This window comes from Alosa sapidissima, chromosome 23 (assembly GCF_018492685.1).
Source record: "Alosa sapidissima isolate fAloSap1 chromosome 23, fAloSap1.pri, whole genome shotgun sequence".
Taxonomy (NCBI): domain Eukaryota; kingdom Metazoa; phylum Chordata; class Actinopteri; order Clupeiformes; family Clupeidae; genus Alosa; species Alosa sapidissima.
This window is the reverse complement of record NC_055979.1, coordinates 25,163,547-25,184,103: the sequence shown is the minus strand read 5'-3', so window position 1 is coordinate 25,184,103 and position 20,557 is coordinate 25,163,547. Positions and strand designations below refer to the sequence as shown.

The 20,557-nt window shown below is 42.5% G+C and overlaps 3 protein-coding genes across 11 annotated transcripts in view; 1 reads left to right on the top strand and 2 right to left on the bottom strand.

Annotated features, from left to right (window-relative positions):
* Window positions 1-576: 576 nt before the first annotated feature.
* On the bottom strand, window positions 577-3,689 carry tmem182b (transmembrane protein 182b). Of its 3 annotated transcripts, XM_042079973.1 has the most exons (6): window positions 3,405-3,689; window positions 2,538-2,673; window positions 2,145-2,243; window positions 1,818-1,955; window positions 999-1,186; window positions 577-968 (listed from the first exon to the last, which is right to left on the bottom strand). In XM_042079973.1, the coding sequence occupies exons 1-6, from the start codon at window positions 3,534-3,536 to the stop codon at window positions 936-938; spliced, it is 726 nt and encodes a 241-aa protein (XP_041935907.1). In that variant the 5' UTR covers window positions 3,537-3,689; the 3' UTR covers window positions 577-935. The 3 variants fall into 3 exon arrangements, with proteins under 3 accessions (XP_041935907.1, XP_041935904.1, XP_041935906.1); XM_042079970.1 differs by having other exon boundaries at window positions 577-1,186; XM_042079972.1 differs by having other exon boundaries at window positions 577-1,186; window positions 2,538-2,658.
* A 516-nt stretch (window positions 3,690-4,205) lies between these two features.
* Window positions 4,206-13,147, bottom strand: LOC121698132 (sodium/hydrogen exchanger 2-like). The gene is made up of 12 exons (XM_042079939.1): window positions 12,668-13,147; window positions 11,291-11,754; window positions 9,616-9,866; window positions 9,119-9,336; window positions 8,590-8,789; window positions 7,916-8,005; window positions 7,305-7,375; window positions 6,934-7,101; window positions 6,729-6,834; window positions 6,373-6,489; window positions 5,763-5,835; window positions 4,206-5,668 (listed from the first exon to the last, which is right to left on the bottom strand). The coding sequence occupies exons 1-12, from the start codon at window positions 12,936-12,938 to the stop codon at window positions 5,229-5,231; spliced, it is 2,469 nt and encodes an 822-aa protein (XP_041935873.1). The 5' UTR covers window positions 12,939-13,147; the 3' UTR covers window positions 4,206-5,228.
* A 1,921-nt stretch (window positions 13,148-15,068) lies between these two features.
* The window catches only part of inpp4ab (inositol polyphosphate-4-phosphatase type I Ab), a 48,441-nt gene continuing 42,952 nt past the window's right edge, over window positions 15,069-20,557 (top strand). For all 7 annotated transcript variants that reach the window (XM_042079932.1, XM_042079928.1, XM_042079931.1 and 4 more), the window contains exon 1: window positions 15,069-15,213. The gene's annotated coding sequence lies outside the window, so the exon portion shown is untranslated. The remainder of the gene's footprint in view (window positions 15,214-20,557) is intronic.

The window sequence follows — 20,557 nt, the reverse complement described above, 5'->3', positions numbered from 1 at the left end:
AGATGAATAACTTTTGTATGCGTTTTAACGCTCCTTTCAATTCCTTTACCTTCTGTCTTTATTATAGATTGTGAATTTGATTTGATAGGAATTTTATCAGGTTCACCAAGTGACTTTGTTATCAATTTCGCAAACATTTTCCTTGAACCTTATTTTGAGAGCTACTCAGAAACAGGTGGGGAGACACTGGCAGGTGACCCCTGGCATACAGCATGCTTTGGACTGAGCCCAGGGCGCCTGTAGGAATATATTCTATTGTGTAATGTCATGGACTGCAGTAGGACTCTAATCCAGGCCTTGCCATCTGCCAGGAACATGGGATATTGTTTTACACTCACCACAAATGATACATTCAGATTATATCATGACATTGAAGGACATCAACATTCCCATAGAATATCAGCCTACTCTCCGCTTGTCACTGAGGGGCAGGGCTGAGTTTGCTTGATCTATAAGTAATCTGGAGAATAATCCAGTGCCAAGACATTAGCCATTACCCTTTTACAGCTCAATAATAGCCTAATGATAATAGTATTGATAATAATAATAATAATAATAATAATAATAATTCAAGCATGTTTCTTGCTCTTTTATTGATCAAAACAACATATTCCATTTACATTGTTACAGTCAACTAGATTTTTGTAATGTCACTCAGTAACCTATAGTATGAGGTGACAGATTATTGCAAACAGGCTTTATAATAAAGTTTATTAGGGATTAAACATTTTTTACAAAAGAATCATTGTTGGGGCAGGCTGAATGAAATGTTTTGACTTTAGCTAATATTATTGCTTGTGTTTGGATATTTTAGAATGCCAAGGAGTCCAGAGGATTTCTATAAACAATAGATGAAGTAAAAAAAATGGCCGATTTGAAGGCACTGCTCAAATATCCAAACTTGTGTCACCGGTTTGCACTCATGTGATCTCGTCTCAGTCTTCACAGTTGCCATCATGAATAATCAGCGCTTTTTTCACAGTTCTTGCTAAGGCCAGATGTAGTGACCCGGTGAGTAGGCAGAAAAACACACCAACGGGAGCCATCATGAAGGACGGGCCGTAACGCACGCTCAGATGGAACCCTGGGCACAGTGTCGCCCCCTGCTGGACAACGTACTGCTCTAACGTGCTCATCCCATGGAACCAAACCACGTGCATCACCAGGACACACAACAGCAGCAGGCCTGTAGGGAGAGCGAGAGGGGGGAGGCGGAAGAAACTTCAAGAGAGTTCCATTCTCAGCATCATAGTTGGCCCCACAAGAGAGTTCCATTATCAGCATCATAGTTGGCCCCACAAGGCTTCCGTTTTAACATTCCATATGTTATCTTAGTGCAGAGGAAGTAGATTGGGAACCAAATAGAACGTTCAAGCATTGTTTTTGTTTTTATTGTTGAAAGGGTCTATAGCACCTTTCTGATTATGGACTGAGACTGGGATTTGACCGTTATTTGACCAAATCAAACCTGTAGCTGGGCAATTTGACGCAAAACTGTCACGTCCATAACGTCAACTGAATGTCATGGTATTTGTATGATGCGAATGATTATGTGAAAAGTTTTTCATGTCAGTTCTACAACCAAGGAGAGTGAATGCTCAAATGTCAAGTAATCATCATTCACATCATACCATCATTGTGTTGGCGTTATGGATGTGACAGTTTTGCGTGGAATTGTCCAGCTACAGTGATGCCAAAGCACAAATACAAACAGCATGGGGGGGTGGTGATAGGATGAATGGTAACTATAATGTGAAAAGTTGTGGTTGTGTGTATACTCTCTCTCTCTTTCTCTCTCTCTCTCTCTCTCGACTCACCACCAGTGAGGAAGAGTCCCCCTGCAGCCCTGTAGAGTGCAGCTCTGGCTGATGAGCTGGCTCCGATGCTGAGGAACCCAGCCAGCATGACCATGCTGGTACCCAGCAGAATGACCACAATAAACAGCCCCCTGTAGACTTAGGAAAAACAACACTATCATTACGGAATGTATCGATTTGTCCGAAAAAAATATGTCTGTGTTAGTTTACAGATCAACATGAGAAAACAGTAGGCTTCATGGAAAAGATATCCAAAACTGGATGCAAATAATGAAAATAAGTATGTTTTTATTGTGTAACATTAAAGTCAAAGGTCAAAGGCCTCACCTTCAGCTGACTCAGAGTAAGTTGCCATGGCAGCATCAGGAATCGGTGTGGTGAACAGATATGTGTGAGTGCAAATCTTTCTAGATGTTGAATGGCCACCTTTGCATAATCAGGTTTGATACACTTGTTAGGACAATTAGTTCAATCAATCAATCAATAATCAATCTGTTCAGAGAAAAATAACAGGACAGTTATAAAAGATAAATGATGTAATTACTATACTTTGTTAATTTTACTCATGGAATATGATACTTGTTAGTGTTAGACTAATAGAAATCACCTAGTGTTTAATGTAAATGTATTTTTTTTAAATTAGTAATTTTTTGACAGATTTAACAGCAAGCCTACTATACATAAACAACCCTAAGCTTAACTAACACCATGTCCCCTTACCTATCAAGAATATCCAAAGCGATTCTTCCTCAACGCTCCCCTTAAAGAGGCACCTCCAGAACAGTCCCTCGTGGTAGAACGTCACCATCCCTCCATGTAGCCAGGTCTTAGGTGAGTCTGCCTTCAGTAGAAGAAGCTGGTCTCATGAGCATGACTTACAGTACAGTACATAGTTGAGAAAGACAACACTGTGCTTTAATGTCGTGTCTGGACACATTTAAAGAAGAATGTATGATACCGTTGGATAAAAGTCTAATTTATGTCAAATGTCAAATAATTATTATCATGGAATGTAATCAATTAAGGCTATTTTTTAATGCATACTCATTCATAATACTTCAGTGAATGATAAGTGATATCAACACCAGCTTTTCACTCAACACAGTCAAAATGGAACCTCCTGGTGAAACAAGGCTTGCATGTTAGCAAGACAGTTGTGTATATTTTAAATAGAAACGGAGCTGGTAAGTATTAATAGTAGCATTATATATGAGACAGAATGCCAAACACTGTGTTAGCTCCACGGCCATCGAGGTCACTACGCTGGGATATTTTGTGAATTTTTGTGTAGAATTTAGCTCTAGAGAGATCCTATTTTAAATTATGACATAATGCAAAACCACACAGCTACTGAAGATGATACTGGCTGATTAAAAGTAGAAAAGGAATGATCGCAATGAGGAAAACAAATATTTGACATTTTAGAAGAGCCTGTGTTTTGTTTGTCATCCAACATTTTGTACCATAACTGGTTATAAGTCAACAGAATGCCAGATGGATTTGAAATATGTTTAAAAGAGATATCCCTCCTAAAGCACATGACTTGAAAATACTTTTGATTCAGCACGTAAACCCACCCTCTCTTACCGGTGCAGGCAGCTCCAAGTCACATGACTCCGTGCCTAGCTGCCAGTAGTCTGTACTGAAGGCCATCAGAAGGAACAGGGTTCCGACAGCCCCAGAGAACCCCGCAAAGAACCGTGTCACATCCAACATCATCTCCGAGTGGCCAGCGAGAGTCTTCACCTTTTCACCGGCTGATCAAGGGCCAAACTTCGATGTCTAGTGTATACAGTACATCCATAAAGGCTGAGAGAAATGAGGGTCAACAGAGAGACATCAGTCTGTTTGGTATCCACCAGTGCGTGGACACCAGGACTGGACATGAGGGGGGCGGGGGGGTTCCCTGAGTGACAGCTGAGGCTTGCAAACAGACATGCACACAGAGACTTGAGACACACAGAGTATGTGTGTGTGTGTGTGTGTGTGTGTGTGTGTGTGTGGGTTTACATGAGGAAAATAGAGCCTGTCGTCATTTTGGGTATGTCCAAGGATATAGAGTTACATTGAACTAAAATAGACAGATGATTGTAAATGGCTTATACAAGAGTGGCATGGATCTTGCTGAATTGAAAAACATAAATTACCACTAATAATCTTGTATTACTGCAATTGAAGACTGCAAATTTTATTACTGCAAATGACGTCAACATCGACCTTGCCAGATTCATGGCAGATTAGAACGAGTAGATTGCACTTTTTAACTCATGAAATGCCGACTTAAAAAAAATGGTATCCTGATTACTTGATGTTTCACAGTCACAGAAATCTACTTGAAATCCTCTATCATACACTCATAAACCCCCGCCCCCCCAAAAAAAGAAAATGTGCAAACAATTTTATCTTTATTTTAGAACTTACGGTATGTACATTAAAACGAATGCATACAAACACAAGTTCAGGATGTGTGTCAGAAATTGAAACCTTTGTCGTAGCTATGAGAGGCCCATGTATGTAGAAAGATTTTCTTTGTGTTGACATGGATATCGTGGATCACATTGATTAAATGATCTTCCACATAATCAACGCAGTTCAGATGAGGTTAAGAGGAGAATATTTTTTTGTCTCATGTCTTCAGGCTCTCTCATGCAGCCCAGAGAATTGAACTTCACCAGCTCTTCGCCACAGCTGAAAATAATATGTCACTCAGTTCTTTGAACATCAAAAGTACCATACTAGTTTGCTGGTCACCTGACCAGCACCTTATCCTGCATCTACACAACAGTTCATGGAGGAGACAAAAGTCTGGGGAAAAAAGAAGGTACACTGAAAAAAAAGCCATAAAAAAATCTACTGGTAATTTTCTGAAAATATTCTTCATTCATGGAAATATTTGAAATAATATTTCCTGCTATTTTAAGGAACTTTACATTAAAAAAGTGAATAATCCATCAAAATATACAATATTTACAGAAATTGTACTGGCAGAAAATTACCAAAACATGTTTTTTTGTTTTGTTTTTGTTTTACAGTGTAGTCCTCTGCTATCAGCAGATGCCATCTCCACTAGGAGTCAGTCAGTCCTTTCTGACAGTGTTTACAGTATAAGTACAGTATAGTACAGTATAATGCTGACACTGTAATGCCGTCTCCTTTACAAGAGCAGTCAAACCCGTATTGAACTCGCTAAACTCGTTAAGTAGGATAGTTTTGTTGAATGGTTTGTGTGTGGAGTTTCAGTGGGGCACGTTCCAAACAACAGTGTCAGACGGAAAGGTTTGTTTCCGACCCACACCTTCCTAGGTCAGTCTGTTCACCTCACACAACCTTTAAACTCTTCACTAGTTTCACTCAGTCAGATAGACAGAGTCTACACCTTCCTCAGGACTGAGGAGGTTCTCCAGGTTCCTCTCAAGGGTTCTTCCTGGGTGTCTGTCGGAGCAGCGGGTTCCGTGTCTGTGTCGAGTCAGCTGCCCAGCTGGGTCTTGGAGGCCGAGGTGCCTCCTCCAGCTCCTCCATCTCCTCCAGCTCCTCCTCCGTCTCCCACTCGGCATCGTTGCGTGCCGCTGCGCTGGACAGGCGGTGGCGTGGCGTTGGGGCTGGAGCGGTCCTAGCGGAGGCCGCGCGGGACGGAGGGCGCAAAGACGACGATGACGAGTAACGGACACTGCTCCTCTCGTTCAGGATGTCCACACTCGCAGGACGTCCACTGCTCTCGGCCAGCGGCGTCTCCTGCAGGGTGCCCAGTCTCCTCAGGGGCCGCATGGCGTGTGAGGATGAGGAGGAGGAGCGCATCGACTGCACCAGCCTGGTCCGAGCAAGCGGGTGGTCTGTCTCGGATCTTGAGTCTCCTGAAAACAGGGCCAAGATGTATGTGTACTGTATAATGTTCATGATGTATTTTGAACTCTTAAAAGATGTTAGATTCAGTGACTGATACCTTACCTCTTGGAGGGAAATGAGCGTCAAGACTTTCCCCTGCGGGTAGTGATAGATACCTCTGCGATCTAGCCACAGCCTGGAGGAGATAGTGGATGATTTGGGAAATCAGTATAAGTGGGCTATGTCACCACATACTGTAGGCCTACAGATTATGTATGCATGCAACTGTATTGTAATATTAATTCTTGTAGATTAGCCTGCCAAAACCCATAAACCCAACAGTTTATAAGTAAAAAGCATGAGTAAATGTAAATGTAATGTAAAATCCACATTTATGATGAAATTTGAAATAGTCTGTTCTTGGCCCTTAACCCATTGTGCAATTTCTATTGTGGAGTTTTACCAGTGTAATCTGTACAATTTTTTATCACCAGTATAATGATGTATATACTGTAGTCTTTACCTAGTGAAATCTGTACAGAACCATTCCTGTTCATAACCAGTGCAACATATGTTTATATTCTTTTTATATTCTTATATATGTGTATTTTTTAAAACTATTTATTGTTCTTACAGTATGTATACCTCATGAGTTGACAGCACTTTAAATCTCATTGTACCTTTGTAAAAAGTGGCAATGAGAACAAAGACTATCTAATCTATCTAATCTCACCGGGTCACGGAAACTTCCATGCCTCAGGCTCCGTCTGATGGTCGAGTGCCGGCGTAGTAAGATCTCTCTGGTCTTGGTGTCGTCTGGAAGGGCATGCTTGCTGGTGTACTCCACAGTCTGAATGGAAAGTTTTCAAAATGCTAAGCAAATCTGGCCAAACTACTTTGTCCTAACAGTCAGCTCTAAAGGGCAACAGTAGTTGAGCCTGTTTACAACAGTACAACTGCAAAACAGGATTGACTGTAAATTAGATTTAGAAGTAAAGATGAACTGGTATAACATGAAAATATTTGTACAGGAGGAAAGAGTGTTTGTGAAGTGTGAAGTGATAAAAAAATATATATTAAAAAGCTCACCCTCTGCCTAATTTTGTACATGTTCTTCGATAGAATTTCATGCATATTTTTCAGGTCACTTGCAAGGAACTTCTTCTTTGGCCTGTAAGATGCTTTCTTCTCATCACTATAAAGTTGAATTAGGGAATAGAAGATTGTGAACAAGACAATCCATCGGTTATTGAACAGACGACACTATCCCATGAAAGTGACCCCAAGGACATACTGTAGTGAAATGATGGATGGAGCTGCGCTGATGTCACCGTTCGGAGTGTCCAGGATCTCCATGGCGTTTAATAGTTCCAGTCGTTTGTACAGGGCCACAATGCTGGACTCCGCACGGTTGTCCCTGAGGAGGATCTTCCTGATGTACCTGTCATTAATCCTCTTGAACCTGCGGGAAGTAAAAGTGTGTCACCTAACAGGTCCTTTTGCAATATTAGAATAATATAGCTACGTCACATTAGAATATGCACAAATGAGTGCATGAAGTATACAGTACAAATGTATAACTGCATATATTGTATGTATTATGTAATATATAATGCTGGCTCTTCCTCGATATTCATGTTCATGTTCCTTTAAGGTATCCCTTACTTGTCCTTCCAGTAATGGTGACTCCACTGTCCACAGATGTCCTCAATTCCAGTCATAGTGTGCTCCATTACCTATCAGAAGCACAGGACACGTTACCAGTCATAGTGTGCTCCATTACCTATCAGAAGCACAGGACACGTTACCGGTCATAGTGTGCTCCATTACCTATCAGAAGCACAGGACACGTTACCGGTCATAGTGTGCTCCATTACCTATCAGAAGCACAGGACACGTTACCGGTCATAGTGTGCTCCATTACCTATCAGAAGCACAGGACACATTACCGGTCATAGTGTGCTCCATTACCTATCAGAAGCACAGGACACATTACCGGTCATAGTGTGCTCCATTACCTATCAGAAGCACAGGACACATTACCGGTCATAGTGTGCTCCATTACCTATCAGAAGCACAGGACACATTACCGGTCATAGTGTGCTCCATTACCTATCAGAAGCACAGGACACATTACCAGTCATAGTGTGCTCCATTACCTATCAGAAGCACAGGACATATTACCAGTATGAGGTGATGGGAACTGTAGAGAAAATGAGATGTCATGGTCAACGTCAACGTAAGTGTTGGAAGTATTTTAAATGTGTTCACGATACCCTTCTATGGATCTCAACACTGATGGTCTCCTGTTTGTGGGTTCTCCTGATGTTGATGAGATACTCTATTATTGGCCGAATGCTGATGCCCTGCAGAGAAGGTAACAACATGACTGGTCAATGTTACTTTCTCATTCAAGGTTTGTTTTGTCACGTGCATTTGATCGCACTGTGAGATACATGTTTTACGTGGAGGCTAAACGCAAGTAAACACAGTTTATCCACCTCTGAAATTTCAGAAATAGAGTTTACCCACCTCTTATTAGAGTTTATCCACCTCTCAAAAGAGTTTATTCACTTTTAACATTAAAAAATCACACTGTATTATCCAATAGTATCCTATATCCCCAATATGTACACTCATCAACACTCTAGGAATCATTTTATACCACTGGTATTGTTATAAACACTGTACAATAACCTCCACCATCATCAATCCGAATGCCTTTTTTAAAAATCTGATACCGCATGGTGCAGTCCACCTCACCGAGATTGCAGAATTCATAGTTTTCCCACCTCTTATTTTACCATATCCCTGCCTGCACACACGCGCACACACGCGCACACACACACACACACACACACACACACACACACACACACACACGCGCGCGCGCACGCACACACACCAAGAAACATCCCTGATGTTCAGCAAGCCTCGAGTACCTACTGACCTGGATGAAGACGGTGAAGAGGATGATGGCGATGGAGGCCGTCACAAAGAGCTTGCGTCTGTTAATGGTATCGGGCAGTAAGAAGACAAGGGCAAAGCAAACGGCCCCTCTTAGTCCACCATAGGCCAGACCGAACTGGTCTTGGTAGTCAAATGGGACGGTGCGGAAAGGATTGATGATCTGGGTCAAGACCAAGACGCCTGTCCAAGAGGGGGAGACGTTGAGGAAATGACACCTGACAGGAGTTGACAACCCTCATACCTTTTTGTGGATACTAATTGATGAAAGGACGCTGTCAAGTCAAAATCAATTGTTGAGTTGCCAGTTGATTTCTATGTCTTAATTTAAAGCCTGAGAATACTCTGGTCTATCAATAGAGCAGCCAGTATGCGTTATGGCTGAGATCAGTTTAGACAGCCCAAGGAATGAAACTGTTAGATGTTAATGAATTGGGGTGTCTTTCATTCACTAGCGTAATGAACAGACTAATCTGTGAATAATCGCTAGGCTAATGGAGTGTGTCACTTACCCAGGCCTCGCCAGATAAAGGCGAATAGTAGAGTGCCCAGGATAAAGCCCCAGTTCCACTCATGGTCAGTGGTTATGGTCACCACTCCCAGGAAGAAGAAGATGAGTGTCTCCGAGATGGTGGCCAGCATCTTGATGGCGTGGCGTATGGTGGTGCAGGAACGCTGGGAGACGTTCTCCTCGACGTAATAACGCATGGTCAGGGCACACACCACAATCCTGTGGGATGGGGTCAAAGGTTATGATTGCATCAATTCATCATGGGCTTGTGTACATGTGTGTGGTGAATGTGTCTGTTATGGAGTTTTGAATCTGCGTTATTTTATGTTCTGATGTTTTCTACGTTTCTGTATTGTATATGCTTTGGCAACACTGTTCTTTTTGAATGGTCATGCCAATAGAGCTTATTGAATTGAATTGAATTGAATTGAATTGAATTGAATTGAATTGAATTGAATTGTGTGTTTCTACGTTGGTGTCTATTCTTGCCACACTTACGCTGTGATGCTGGAGATACCGAACAGCTCGGCCACCAGGTAGGCCAGATAGCTGAACATGAGCGCGAAGAGGGGCTCGATCTCACGCACTTTAGAGGTGAACCGCGAGGTAAACGCAGCCACGATCCCAAACAGGACACCGAATAACACACCGCCCAGTCCCACCACGAAGAAGCGGGCGACGCCCAGGAAGACGTCCACCGACTTGAAAACTGGCAACTCTGCCACAAAGACAAACATGTTGTACAGCGCCTGATGGACAGGAAGGAAAATACAGACTCAAAAAGCCATTTCATCCATTAGCAGGGAAGAGCTTTAGGGGTGGTGGTAATGTATAGTAGCTAGGGAACTGGGCTAGTATGCAGAAAAGTTGTGAGCAAGACTCTCCCTTGAGCAAGGCTCTTAACCCCCTAGTTGTTCTAGGGAGAATGGGGTTGGTTTGGGTAAAAACATCAGCCAAGTGAAATAAGTTTTAGTTTGTTATGCATTTGCTTTGCTAAGATATTTCAGCTAAGCAACTGGGGCCACTTTGATAATAAACCCACATTTAATTTGATTATTAAACGTGTCTATATTAGATAGATAGATAGATAGATAGATAGATAGATAGATAGATAGATACTTTATTGATCCCCAAGGGGAAATTCAAGAATATTTGGTGTTATTATTTCAGTTTGGGTTATTTAAAGCGCCACACAGAAAATGACCAAATGGAAATCTTTCTATTTAGAGACACAGAGGCTGTTAAAGAGCTTTCTTCTGTTGGGCACTGTTTACTTCAGTACTGCACAGCGAAATGAGGAAACCAGTCTGATGGCATCTGTGCCTCTGTCACTGAGGGGGTGTGTGGTTTCACTACAAATAACAGTGAAACTGCAGCCTCCTAAACAAAGCCTAACCACATCATGTTGAACTCACAGGGCTGGAAATAGTTGGATATTAAAGTAATACAAAAGCACGTATGTAGCTATCATTCCACATAAGCACTTATAAGCATTTATGACTGAATATAAGACTCAACCCATATCCATTTCCTGCAATATGAGCACAAGACTAGCATGCACTTTGCAACAGGAAGTAAAGCCAAATTATGTCAGGTATGCAGTGCTATTGGGAGGACATTGTTGTAGACAGGAATGGCACAGTACAGTGAAACTGGGTCCATGTACACTCATCACATCATCTTGGGGGTTTGATGGGGATGAGGTCTTCTAAGCCCTCAAATAATGCTCTCACTCTCTCTCTTGTGAACATACAAACACAAACACACACACACACACACACACACACACACACACACACACACACACACACACACACACACTCACATACACACGAGAGAGAGAGAAAGAAATACTGTAGACACACAAACACACACACACACACACACACACACACACATACACACACGCACACACTCACACGAGAGAGAGAGAGAGAAATAGACACACAAACACACACACACACACACACACACACACACACACACACACACACACACACACACACGCACACACACACACACTCACACATACACACGAGAGAGAGAAATAGACACACACACACACACACACACAGAGTAAGAGACAGACAGACACACACACACAGAGTAAGAGACAGACAGACAGACACACACACACACACACACTCACACACACACTCACACACATACTCACCACAGTGACAGCATCATTGAAGAGGCCCTCTGCAAAAATCACAATGTAGAGCTGCTCATTGATGCTAATGTCCTGGAAGACGTTGATCACAGCCACTGGGTCCACAGCAGAGATGATGGAGGCGAACAGCAGGTTCTCCTGAAGGTTGATGTCCTGCACGCCAAAGGCCTCTATCTGGCAGATAGCATACAGCGACAAGCCGATGCCTATGGAGTTCCACAGAGAACCCACCACTGCGTACCACATGACCGTGCCCATGTTCTCGAAGAAGGGGCGCGTGGGCATGAAGTAGCCGTTCTCCAGCACGATGGGAGGCAGCATGTACAGGAAGAAGACGCTGGACTCCAGCACGGCCGGTGGCTCCTCCTTCACCGCGTGCATGATGGCCCCCACGATCAGGCCGATGGAGATGAGCAGACAGGACTCCGGGACCCAGATGGTGATCTTGTGGTACACGTGAAACCCTGCGGACAAGCAGGAGCCACAAACGGCACCCAATGAGTCTGAGGGTCCAATACCCATCATTTCCCGTCTATTTATATATATATGAAGAGTTCAGATGCAAAACCCTCTAAATCCATCTGACCACATTTCTTTTAAATGAGCATTTAAAATCCGGTTCCTATAGGTTTTTGCATAGAAATTGATATTTCAGACCAGGAAGAGAGTGTTATTTGATGTGTTTTGAAGTTAAATTATTTGATTAACGTATACTATGTGAGGAGAGCCTTCACTCACCATCTTTATCTCATTTTTGACGTAGGTGGCATTTAGAGGCTTTTGCATCTGAACCCTTCATATATTGATTTTGCTCAATGTCTTCAGCTGTGAGGTTAATACATGGGAATGCATTTATTTTCGTCATTCTTCCATATGATTTAAGCCCGATCCGATCCGATCCGATTCATTGGGCTATTGGGCATTGCAGTTGATACACAGGTTATGGTTAATACACGGTTTCGTTTTTTTTTTATGTTTTGCATAAAACCCTTTCCTGCAATTTATACACAATGCAGCTATTACACAGGTAATTACTGTATACGGGTTTTCGAGGGCTCTGGGTAACCTGGAGGGTACCCGGAGACCGATGATGGCGCCGCACGAGTGGCAGCCTGTTGCAACAGCTCAGACCCGTTTTTTCTACTGGGCTGTTGTGACAAGTAAATATCCCAGCTGTAGGATCAATAAAGTCTAATCTTATCTTATCTTATCTGTATAGTTTCTTTGGGTTTCTTTTGAGTTTCAAAATTGGGATTCAAAACACTCTAAGCATCAGTGTTAGCAGCATACATTAGGAACAGCTTAAGGGAGAGAGAAAAGAACACACCAGCATGTGCTTTTAAGTTAGAATATTTGTTAAGTATGATTTCTTCTTACCAATTTTGGCAAATGATGCCAGTAAAATCCATAGAGTGATCTCAAATGGCAACTGAATGCGTGGGTAGTCCATAGTGAAAACGGGCAAATTAGTGTTTTCATCATCTGGGAACGGCTGGGGACCACTATCCCCCGGCTCCTGTGGTTTAATCGGCGGGAGTAGTGTAGATAGACCGTCCAGGCTCGATGCAATTTCCCCATTAGACTTGCAGAGTAAAACGACTATTAAATAAATGAATACGGATTGCACTAAAAAACTCCAGTTCCCCATCGTTACAACTTCATAAAATAGCTTATGGGTGTAGTAATTATATTCTTAATCATTTCTCAAATGTTTTCATTGCTACAAATTAAACTCCTTTGAAAATATCATAAGCATATTACTAAACTGGAACGTATTGACCCTATTCATTTTCTCTGATTTCTGACACACTGATATCGCACTACTGTCCCTGTCCCAAACGCCTATTGGAGTGTGTAAGCTTGCTCCCATGACGCACAAGCACCCAAATGTAACAAGTTTTGCTATGTCACCTCAAACATGCTTGACTATTTTAGGAGGAGTCAACGTTGACAGTCACGGGTGAATTGAAGTATGCTAGACTGGTTTGTCAAGTTTTCTCACTCGATTAGCCAAGTCATTGCCATGCAATCATTTTATTTGCTTCCCTCATACACCCTTTAGCTTCCTTAAACACCATATCATTACATTAACTCTTTACATTTCACTAGTTTGCAGGTTTTCAACTGATTGCGACTCAAGGAGCACCATTATGACTTTAGGAAGCAACCTGGGAGCCACTACTGATAACAACATAAGGATTCCCACAGTTAAACAACATTGGTCAATGCATCACAAGGACCATCATCAATATCTTCACAGACCACTGGCTGAAACACCCTGTACCAGTTTATAGAAGTCACCTGTACAGCCAGGGCAATTGACATTAAAAAAAAAAATGGTGTAATCTTCCATGGCCTACAGTCCAGTAGTTATATTACAGTATGGCCACATGGTGGCAGTAAAGTCTATAAAACGTATCTTGATTCTCATGATACTTCAAATCACTATGATGCAACTACATGCTAAGGCCCATGAAATTACTTGGACACAGTAGTGTGTTGTCGGATGTTTTTTATAAAAGCAGAGATATATAGTAATATTCATTCATTTGTTTGTAAAACTAGCATTACCTCACCTCAGAAAGTGTCTACTTTCACTACATTCTCTTGGACGCAAATTGAGTACTGTTGTACCATGGCCCCAGTGATTTGTCAAGGCACCAGGAGGGATGAGGCCTAGCTGCCATGTGCACCCCTACAGGCTCTGAGATCTGATGGACTCACCCAGAGGTGGACCCACAGGCATAAGATAAGATAAAATAGATGGATAGATAGATAGATAGATAGATAGATAGATAGATATATGGATAGATGGATAGATAGATAGATAGATAGATAGATACTTTATTGATCCCCAAGGGGAAATTCAGGAATTATTCATGTGCTTGGCAGAGCAACGACTTCTCAACAGGAGGCGATGAAGTGGTCCTACTAATTAACAGCACTCAATTCTGTTTTGTTCCCTTCAGAGTCCTCGAGTGAGAACCATGTCCTTAGTAGGAAAAAGACATGGCACGACAGCCACAGTGGCAGCCACAAGAGTGGGACAAAAACAATGCACAGCAGTCTGCCTGGCCCTCTCACAGAACATAATTCCCAGTAGGCCTGTGAGTGCACAGATCCAGCGGGCCTATAGTCTTTCATAATAGCATTACACCTTGTCGTAGGCAATTAGATTTGCCATAGTATACGCCTATTTTGAAATTACATTTTGATTAATCAGCTTTAAGACTGTAAGAATTGTTATAGCCCAGGCCTACATGATGAATGTAACATCAGGCCATGATTGCTTGAAAGCAGCCTAGATGGTTTAGTGGCAAACCTATGACCCAGAGGAAGTTGTGAACTTGATAGGACAGCCCGGGGGCTTCAATCTCTAAACTACACAAAGCCAACGGGTGGGTAAGTTGTAGTAGAAGATTAGGAGGGTAAGTTGTAATAGAAGATTAGGAGGTTGACCACTTCCTCTGGGTTATCTTTTACTATCAACTGATTTAACTTACCCACATCTGCCACATAACCACCTAGCAGGTGCGTGCATTTCATGATGTGTCTGTACATCTGTCTAGCGGCTAGCCTATATGTTTTTTTGTTTGTTTGTTTTTTCACTATTAATATTGTTATGTCACGTGCTGGTTGATGCAAATGTTTCACACACGGGTGACCGTATGCTGTTGTGGATGTTCATAGTTTCATCGCTGGAGATTCATTTCATACACAGCGGGCACGTGCTGTTGCAGGCACAACGTGCTGAGGTGGGCGGAGGATCTACCAGCGGCACTGCTACGTCACCGGCAGGCAGGGCGAGTCTCCACTGCAGAGACGTACCAAGCGGCGGACTGAAGTATGTTACAGTACAAATGAAGGCTTGAAGAAGTATTTTGGATACAAAGACATGGATTGACATCGTGCCTTGTTGAAACGTAAGTATGTTTCAGATAAACATTGCAGAGTTCGCTGGTGAAAACTGTTTATTTGTTGTATTATAACAACTGGTTGTTCTTGTTCGTTCTTTAGCTTTGTTTACTGTAGCTAGAGCGAGCTTGGAGTGCTTGTTGTAGTACTGACTGACTGACTGACTGAAGACCACAAAGCGAAGTTAGCGTGTTCAAGTTTCTAGCTTTATCGAGGCCTTCTTGACTCACCGTTGTCATCGCCAAATAGTTGTAGGGTCTGTGTCATCAAGATAAAAGCTAACGAGCTAAGATTATAGTCATCCAAGGGTCACTGGAACTAACGTAACGTGTTCGATAACTTAATAGCACCTACCCACACACACACACACACACACACAGGGGCTAATATGTTATGGTCAGTAGCTCAAACTCAACCCTTACCTTGGAATAGCCTTCAGTATTGATGTTCCCATAGGTCTGAAAGGTGTATGTCGCAGTTTCTACTCAAATACACATCTCCGATTTGTTTAGCCTGTTCACCCTATTCTGTTAGCTCTATAGCCAAACAGAAATGGAAATGGCCTGCATTATGATGTGTAGGCTGTGCAAGTTGCATCCTCTTTAACACTCAGGGCTGTGCATGACTAAAATCCCATATGTCAAAAAGGATACCTATCATGATATTGCACATTTTCTTTAAATTCAATGAAATAGTAGTTAATGTACCTTAACCACAAAGACATTTTAAGTCTTTCTTAGTACATGTTGAATACACTTGACAAGCCGAAATTGCAATGTAAATATAAGCCCTTTTCAGCAACTTGCCAGTGGCAAATGACTTAATTTATTTTATTAATTTAATGTAGGCAATGTAGACTTTTACTCCCAATTGATAAGTGACAGTGCTATGTTTTAGCCCTGTATGCAAAAGCATCATTATGCAACTATATCATCAATATCCTAAGCGATAAGAAGAATTATTACAATGATACAATGATATTACGATGATACAATGGCACATCCCTTAGCTCAGGGTGTCCTATAACAGCTTAGAATGTCCTGTAACAGCTGTCTCGTCCTAGAATCTTTAACCTTCCATCTCCAAAAATAGATGTGCATTAAAGTCAAATATCATTCTGCTTGAGAATAGTGCATGTTCAGTAAGCAGGACAGAGTGTTATGTAAGATTGTTTGGGAAATGGGATGCTTGATGGCACTTTAGCGGACATAAATGTTAGTCCCACTCAACCTGAAAAGAGGCAGAACCATGGCACGTGCTGAGTCCCAGGAGCAGAGGTTGTAGGTTGAGATGATGCTCCAAGAGCCGCAACCTGATTTAGGCCACGTGAATAGAAACGAATCAGTTGCACTATAGAATCGTGTTTTGACATGCTACAATTCGCATGTTTCTCATAGTTCCCGTAGACATCAATGAGCTTCAAACACATAAACCACAGTAACAAAAACACACACACACAAACAGAAGTGCTGTGTAGGCTGTAGCATGACAAAACATGACTCTACAGTGCAACTGATTCCATTCTATTCACTTCTGTTTAGTAGACCTGTGTGATGATGTTGTTTTTTTGTGGTTTATGTGTTTGTGAGTAATTGATACCAGCTCTAGAACGTCTAGGACGTTTCAGAGAATCGAACAGTCCTCTTCACAACTTCCATGTCTTGTCCGAAAATGAAAACAAAAAAAACATCTCTTAAGACACCATCACTTAAGACACTGCATTATATTTGTGACAAATGGATTTTAAAGGGAAGCTGAGATAAAACTAACCAATAAAATAAACAGGTGAGAGACCTGTTTCACTGATACTGTTACATGGTAATCCAGTGTAATATCGCGTAGGCTTAGGTGATGGGCGGTGGTGGTGTAGTGGTTAAGGAGCTGGGCTAGCGTGCAGTAGCCTGTAGGGTGGTGGTAGTGTAGTGGTGAAGGAGCTGGGCTAGCGTGCAGTAGCCTGTAGGGCGGTGGTAGTGTAGTGGTTAAGGAGCTGGGCTAGCGTGCAGTAGCCTGTAGGGTGGTGGTAGTGTAGTCGTTAAGGGCTAGCGTGCAGTAGCCTGAAAGTTGTCGGTTCAATTCCCGGCTTCCACCGTTGTGCCCTTGAGCAAGGCACTTAACCCCAAGTTGCTCCGGGGACAATGTGATCCCTTGTAATACAGCTGCCATATGTAAGTCACTTTGGTCAAGAAGTGTCTGCTAAATGTAATTTAATGTGTTCGTTTAATAGTCCAGCATTTAAATGTCTATGAGAACAAGCTCTAGGTAGCCCAGGTATATCTCTGAGTAAAAATGTACGAAGGCGTGGCTGGAACCGCGCGGGTGCAGAATACGTTTAATCTGCCCTCTGCCACGTGCCACACTGTTTACGTGCATCATGTGCCTCAATTGAGTTAAAGCTCTGGTGCCTCCAGTTATAATAGCCGAACCAAAACCTTTTTACCATCAGTTTATAAATTACAGACTTGTCCGGAGCCATCAAGGCGGTCAGGTACAGTATACAGTATACACACCAGGAAGCTGTAGTTACTTTTGATTACTCAACAGCTATAAATATTTGATGGTGCCAGGGAAAGTGGACATCCTAACATGGACTGCTTACTGTGGGCCAGTCTGCCCCAGAGCTTCAACAGCACGGAGGCCAGGGAGCAACTACAAAAAAAAAACACACACACACGCAGTGTGTCTCCGAACGTGACGGAGCGAACAGCATCCATCCCCCAGTTGCACTCTGGGCTGAATTATGAATCATAGTTGCATAACTGCTGTTGTCTCTCTGTTTGGTGGTTCCTGGATCCACTCTCAGGACTTCCATCATACAAAGAGCTCTAACTGGGGATCTCTTGAATGATGCTATGAATTATCCATGTCAGAAGTGTAGGTTCAAGCTGTTATTATGGATGAGTGGTGTTTTGTTTGACATATGTTAGTTGACCGTGCAACAGGTTCTGTGCTGCATTTTAGTGTGTGTTTAATCTGTGTAAATTGCGACTGTACTTAATGTATATCTGTAATGTATGTCTATCTGTCCCAGTTCTAACATGTCTTGAATCGGTTTCTTGTATAACATCATCATCTCCTGTCCAGGGCCCACAGATGTAAACTAGCCTTTGTGCTATAATCTGGCTCAGTTATACACTGTGCATTGTCCCTGTTAAATAAACATATAAATAAATAAAATAGTGTGGTGAACATTTGGAGCTCCCGCAGCACCGTTATAAGCATGATGCTAGTGTGTGTAAGCATGATGCTAGTGTGTGTAAGCATTATGCTAGTGTGTGTAAGCATGATGCTAGTGTGTGTAAGCATTATGCTAGCCAGCATGTTTTGCTCTGTCCTCCTACCAGACTTGACGTTTCCCTCCTAACCTAATCCTCTCCTCCTGCTTTTAACTCATCAGGACAGCGCCTCGTCTGTCTAGTGCTCTGTGTGCGCTTTTGTCTCCATTTTTCTTTCTGCAGAAAGGCACTGTCCAAAACTGCAATAATGTCTGATCGATCGATGGACCACAACGACGGGGCAAATGTAGACTTGGAGAAAATATGAGACGGCAGTGTTGCCGCAACCCTGCTGCCCTAATGTGACAGACTGACTGGTATCAACATAGGAGGAAGACAAAAATAAATATAGGATAGAGTATAGAATAGAAATCTAAAGTAGAATATAGGATAGAATCTTTATTGTTCACTCACATGGGAAATCCTCTTTGGGCCCGCTGTCACCAGGTACATATTCACAACGAATAACAGCAACCACACAGTGGCTTTATACACCATGAACTGACAAACGCATGAGATACAGGTGTACCAAGTAGGCCACCAGCACAAGAAAAGCAATGAATAGGTGAGTGGGCAGTAGTTCAGCTGTGTGGAGAAGATGACAGCATTAAAGCCTGAATCCCATTTCTGTTTTACCCCTTCCCCCTTCCCCATAGTTTTGCGCGTTCACGTGAGAGGAAGGGCTATCCCAATTCTCTTACTGGCTAGCCAAAGCCCCTTCATCATAGTCTAGCAGTGGACTGTGAGACTGAACATGGGTAGTCAGAGGAGTAACGCTGGCCCAGGTTAAGGCTAGATGAGGCTAGGCAAGGATAGGAGAGGCCTGGGCTTTTTTTGCTCGTCGAGTGTTTCGGCTGAAAGCAGAAGTAGACCAAGAGTCGCAGCGCAGCGCACGTGTGGAAAGGAAGAAGTAACCAATAATAAGCTGTTGGTATTTTGAATTCTCAGTGGGTGACACGCTGGTCTAGTCCATGTTTGATGCCTGTTTCTGGCTTAGATTAGCTGTTCTTTGTCAACCAAACATACCCTAAGGCTTCTGTTTTGATATGAAGATGTTTTTTGGGCTGATTAATTATGACGTGTAGCCCTTGGCACTCTCTCTGTTGGTGTGCATCCTCAAATAGCTTAGTGCTACCAGTGTGCCTTTTTTTTGGGATGTGTGAAGTTCACTCCCACTGCTCTGATAAGTAACTAATTATATTAGCATTTTAATTTGTTCTTCCAGATATTTCCCAAGATAGAAAATTGGTCTTGGCCACTTGATGACGCACAGAAAATGATCTTCAGATTGTCTGTGGCTATCCCAAATGTTTGAGGAACTGGCACTTGGTTCTTCCTAAGTTGCCTGTATGTTTGCTGAGTGTTGCTGTTCTGCGCAATGCAGTGATTGTGGTATTGAGATGTTCCTTCTTTTATAGTGAAACTAGTCGGTGAGGAATCTGAAAGGTTCCAGATGTTCACCCTTTCACCCAAGACCGTCCGCCCTTTCGGTTGGTTGAAGTTCAGCTACTGCTTTTGCTCTTGGCTTATCTGTCATTTAAGACCCTCTTCCATAAAGCATTAACTTTTTTTGTTTGTTTGTTTTCCTTGTGGGGATATCATAGCTTGAAAATACCTTTGCAAAGGTTGCCAAAGACCATGTCATTGAAGTTAAGTGCACAGATTATGTTCTTGAAGACTGGCAGAAGCCGTTGAGTCACTTCCTGTTTTCTTCACGTTACAGGAAATGCGACAAAGCTTCAAAGAGACTCCCCACCCTGATCTGTGTTCACACAGCACTGGTCACTGTGTGTAGCTCTGCCACATTGAGTGGTGTAGGCTGGGCTAACAGTAGTGCCATTGGAGCTCTGTAGAGATCACTCTGGGGGTCACCAAATCAAACTTCCTTCCCCAAGCATCTCAATGATGCTGATGGTTCTTTGTCCGGAGCAGGGTCATCTTTTGATAGATTGACACGTAACTTGACATTGAATTGGAATGCATTTGGAATTCTATCAAAGTAAGCTCTGCTGTTGCTTAGTGACTAGAGGGTGGTTAGGCTAGAGATGATGCATGCTCCCAGTTTAGAGAGCTCAGTGGT

Coding starts and splice junctions, on each gene's coding strand:
- tmem182b (XM_042079970.1), bottom strand. CDS start 3,536: ATGATGTTGGATGTGACACGGTTCTTTGCGGGGTTCTCTGGGGCTGTC. Junction 2,244..2,537: donor GCTTTGGATATTCTTGATAG/GTAAGGGGACAT, acceptor GATTATGCAAAG/GTGGCCATTCAACATCTAGA. Junction 1,187..1,817: donor GGGACTCTTCCTCACTGGTG/GTGAGTCGAGAG, acceptor CTCTCCCTACAG/GCCTGCTGCTGTTGTGTGTC.
- LOC121698132 (XM_042079939.1), bottom strand. CDS start 12,938: ATGGGGAACTGGAGTTTTTTAGTGCAATCCGTATTCATTTATTTAATA. Junction 11,755..12,667: donor GGCATCATTTGCCAAAATTG/GTAAGAAGAAAT, acceptor GCTTGTCCGCAG/GGTTTCACGTGTACCACAAG. Junction 5,836..6,372: donor ATGGAAGTTTCCGTGACCCG/GTGAGATTAGAT, acceptor TATCTCCTCCAG/GCTGTGGCTAGATCGCAGAG.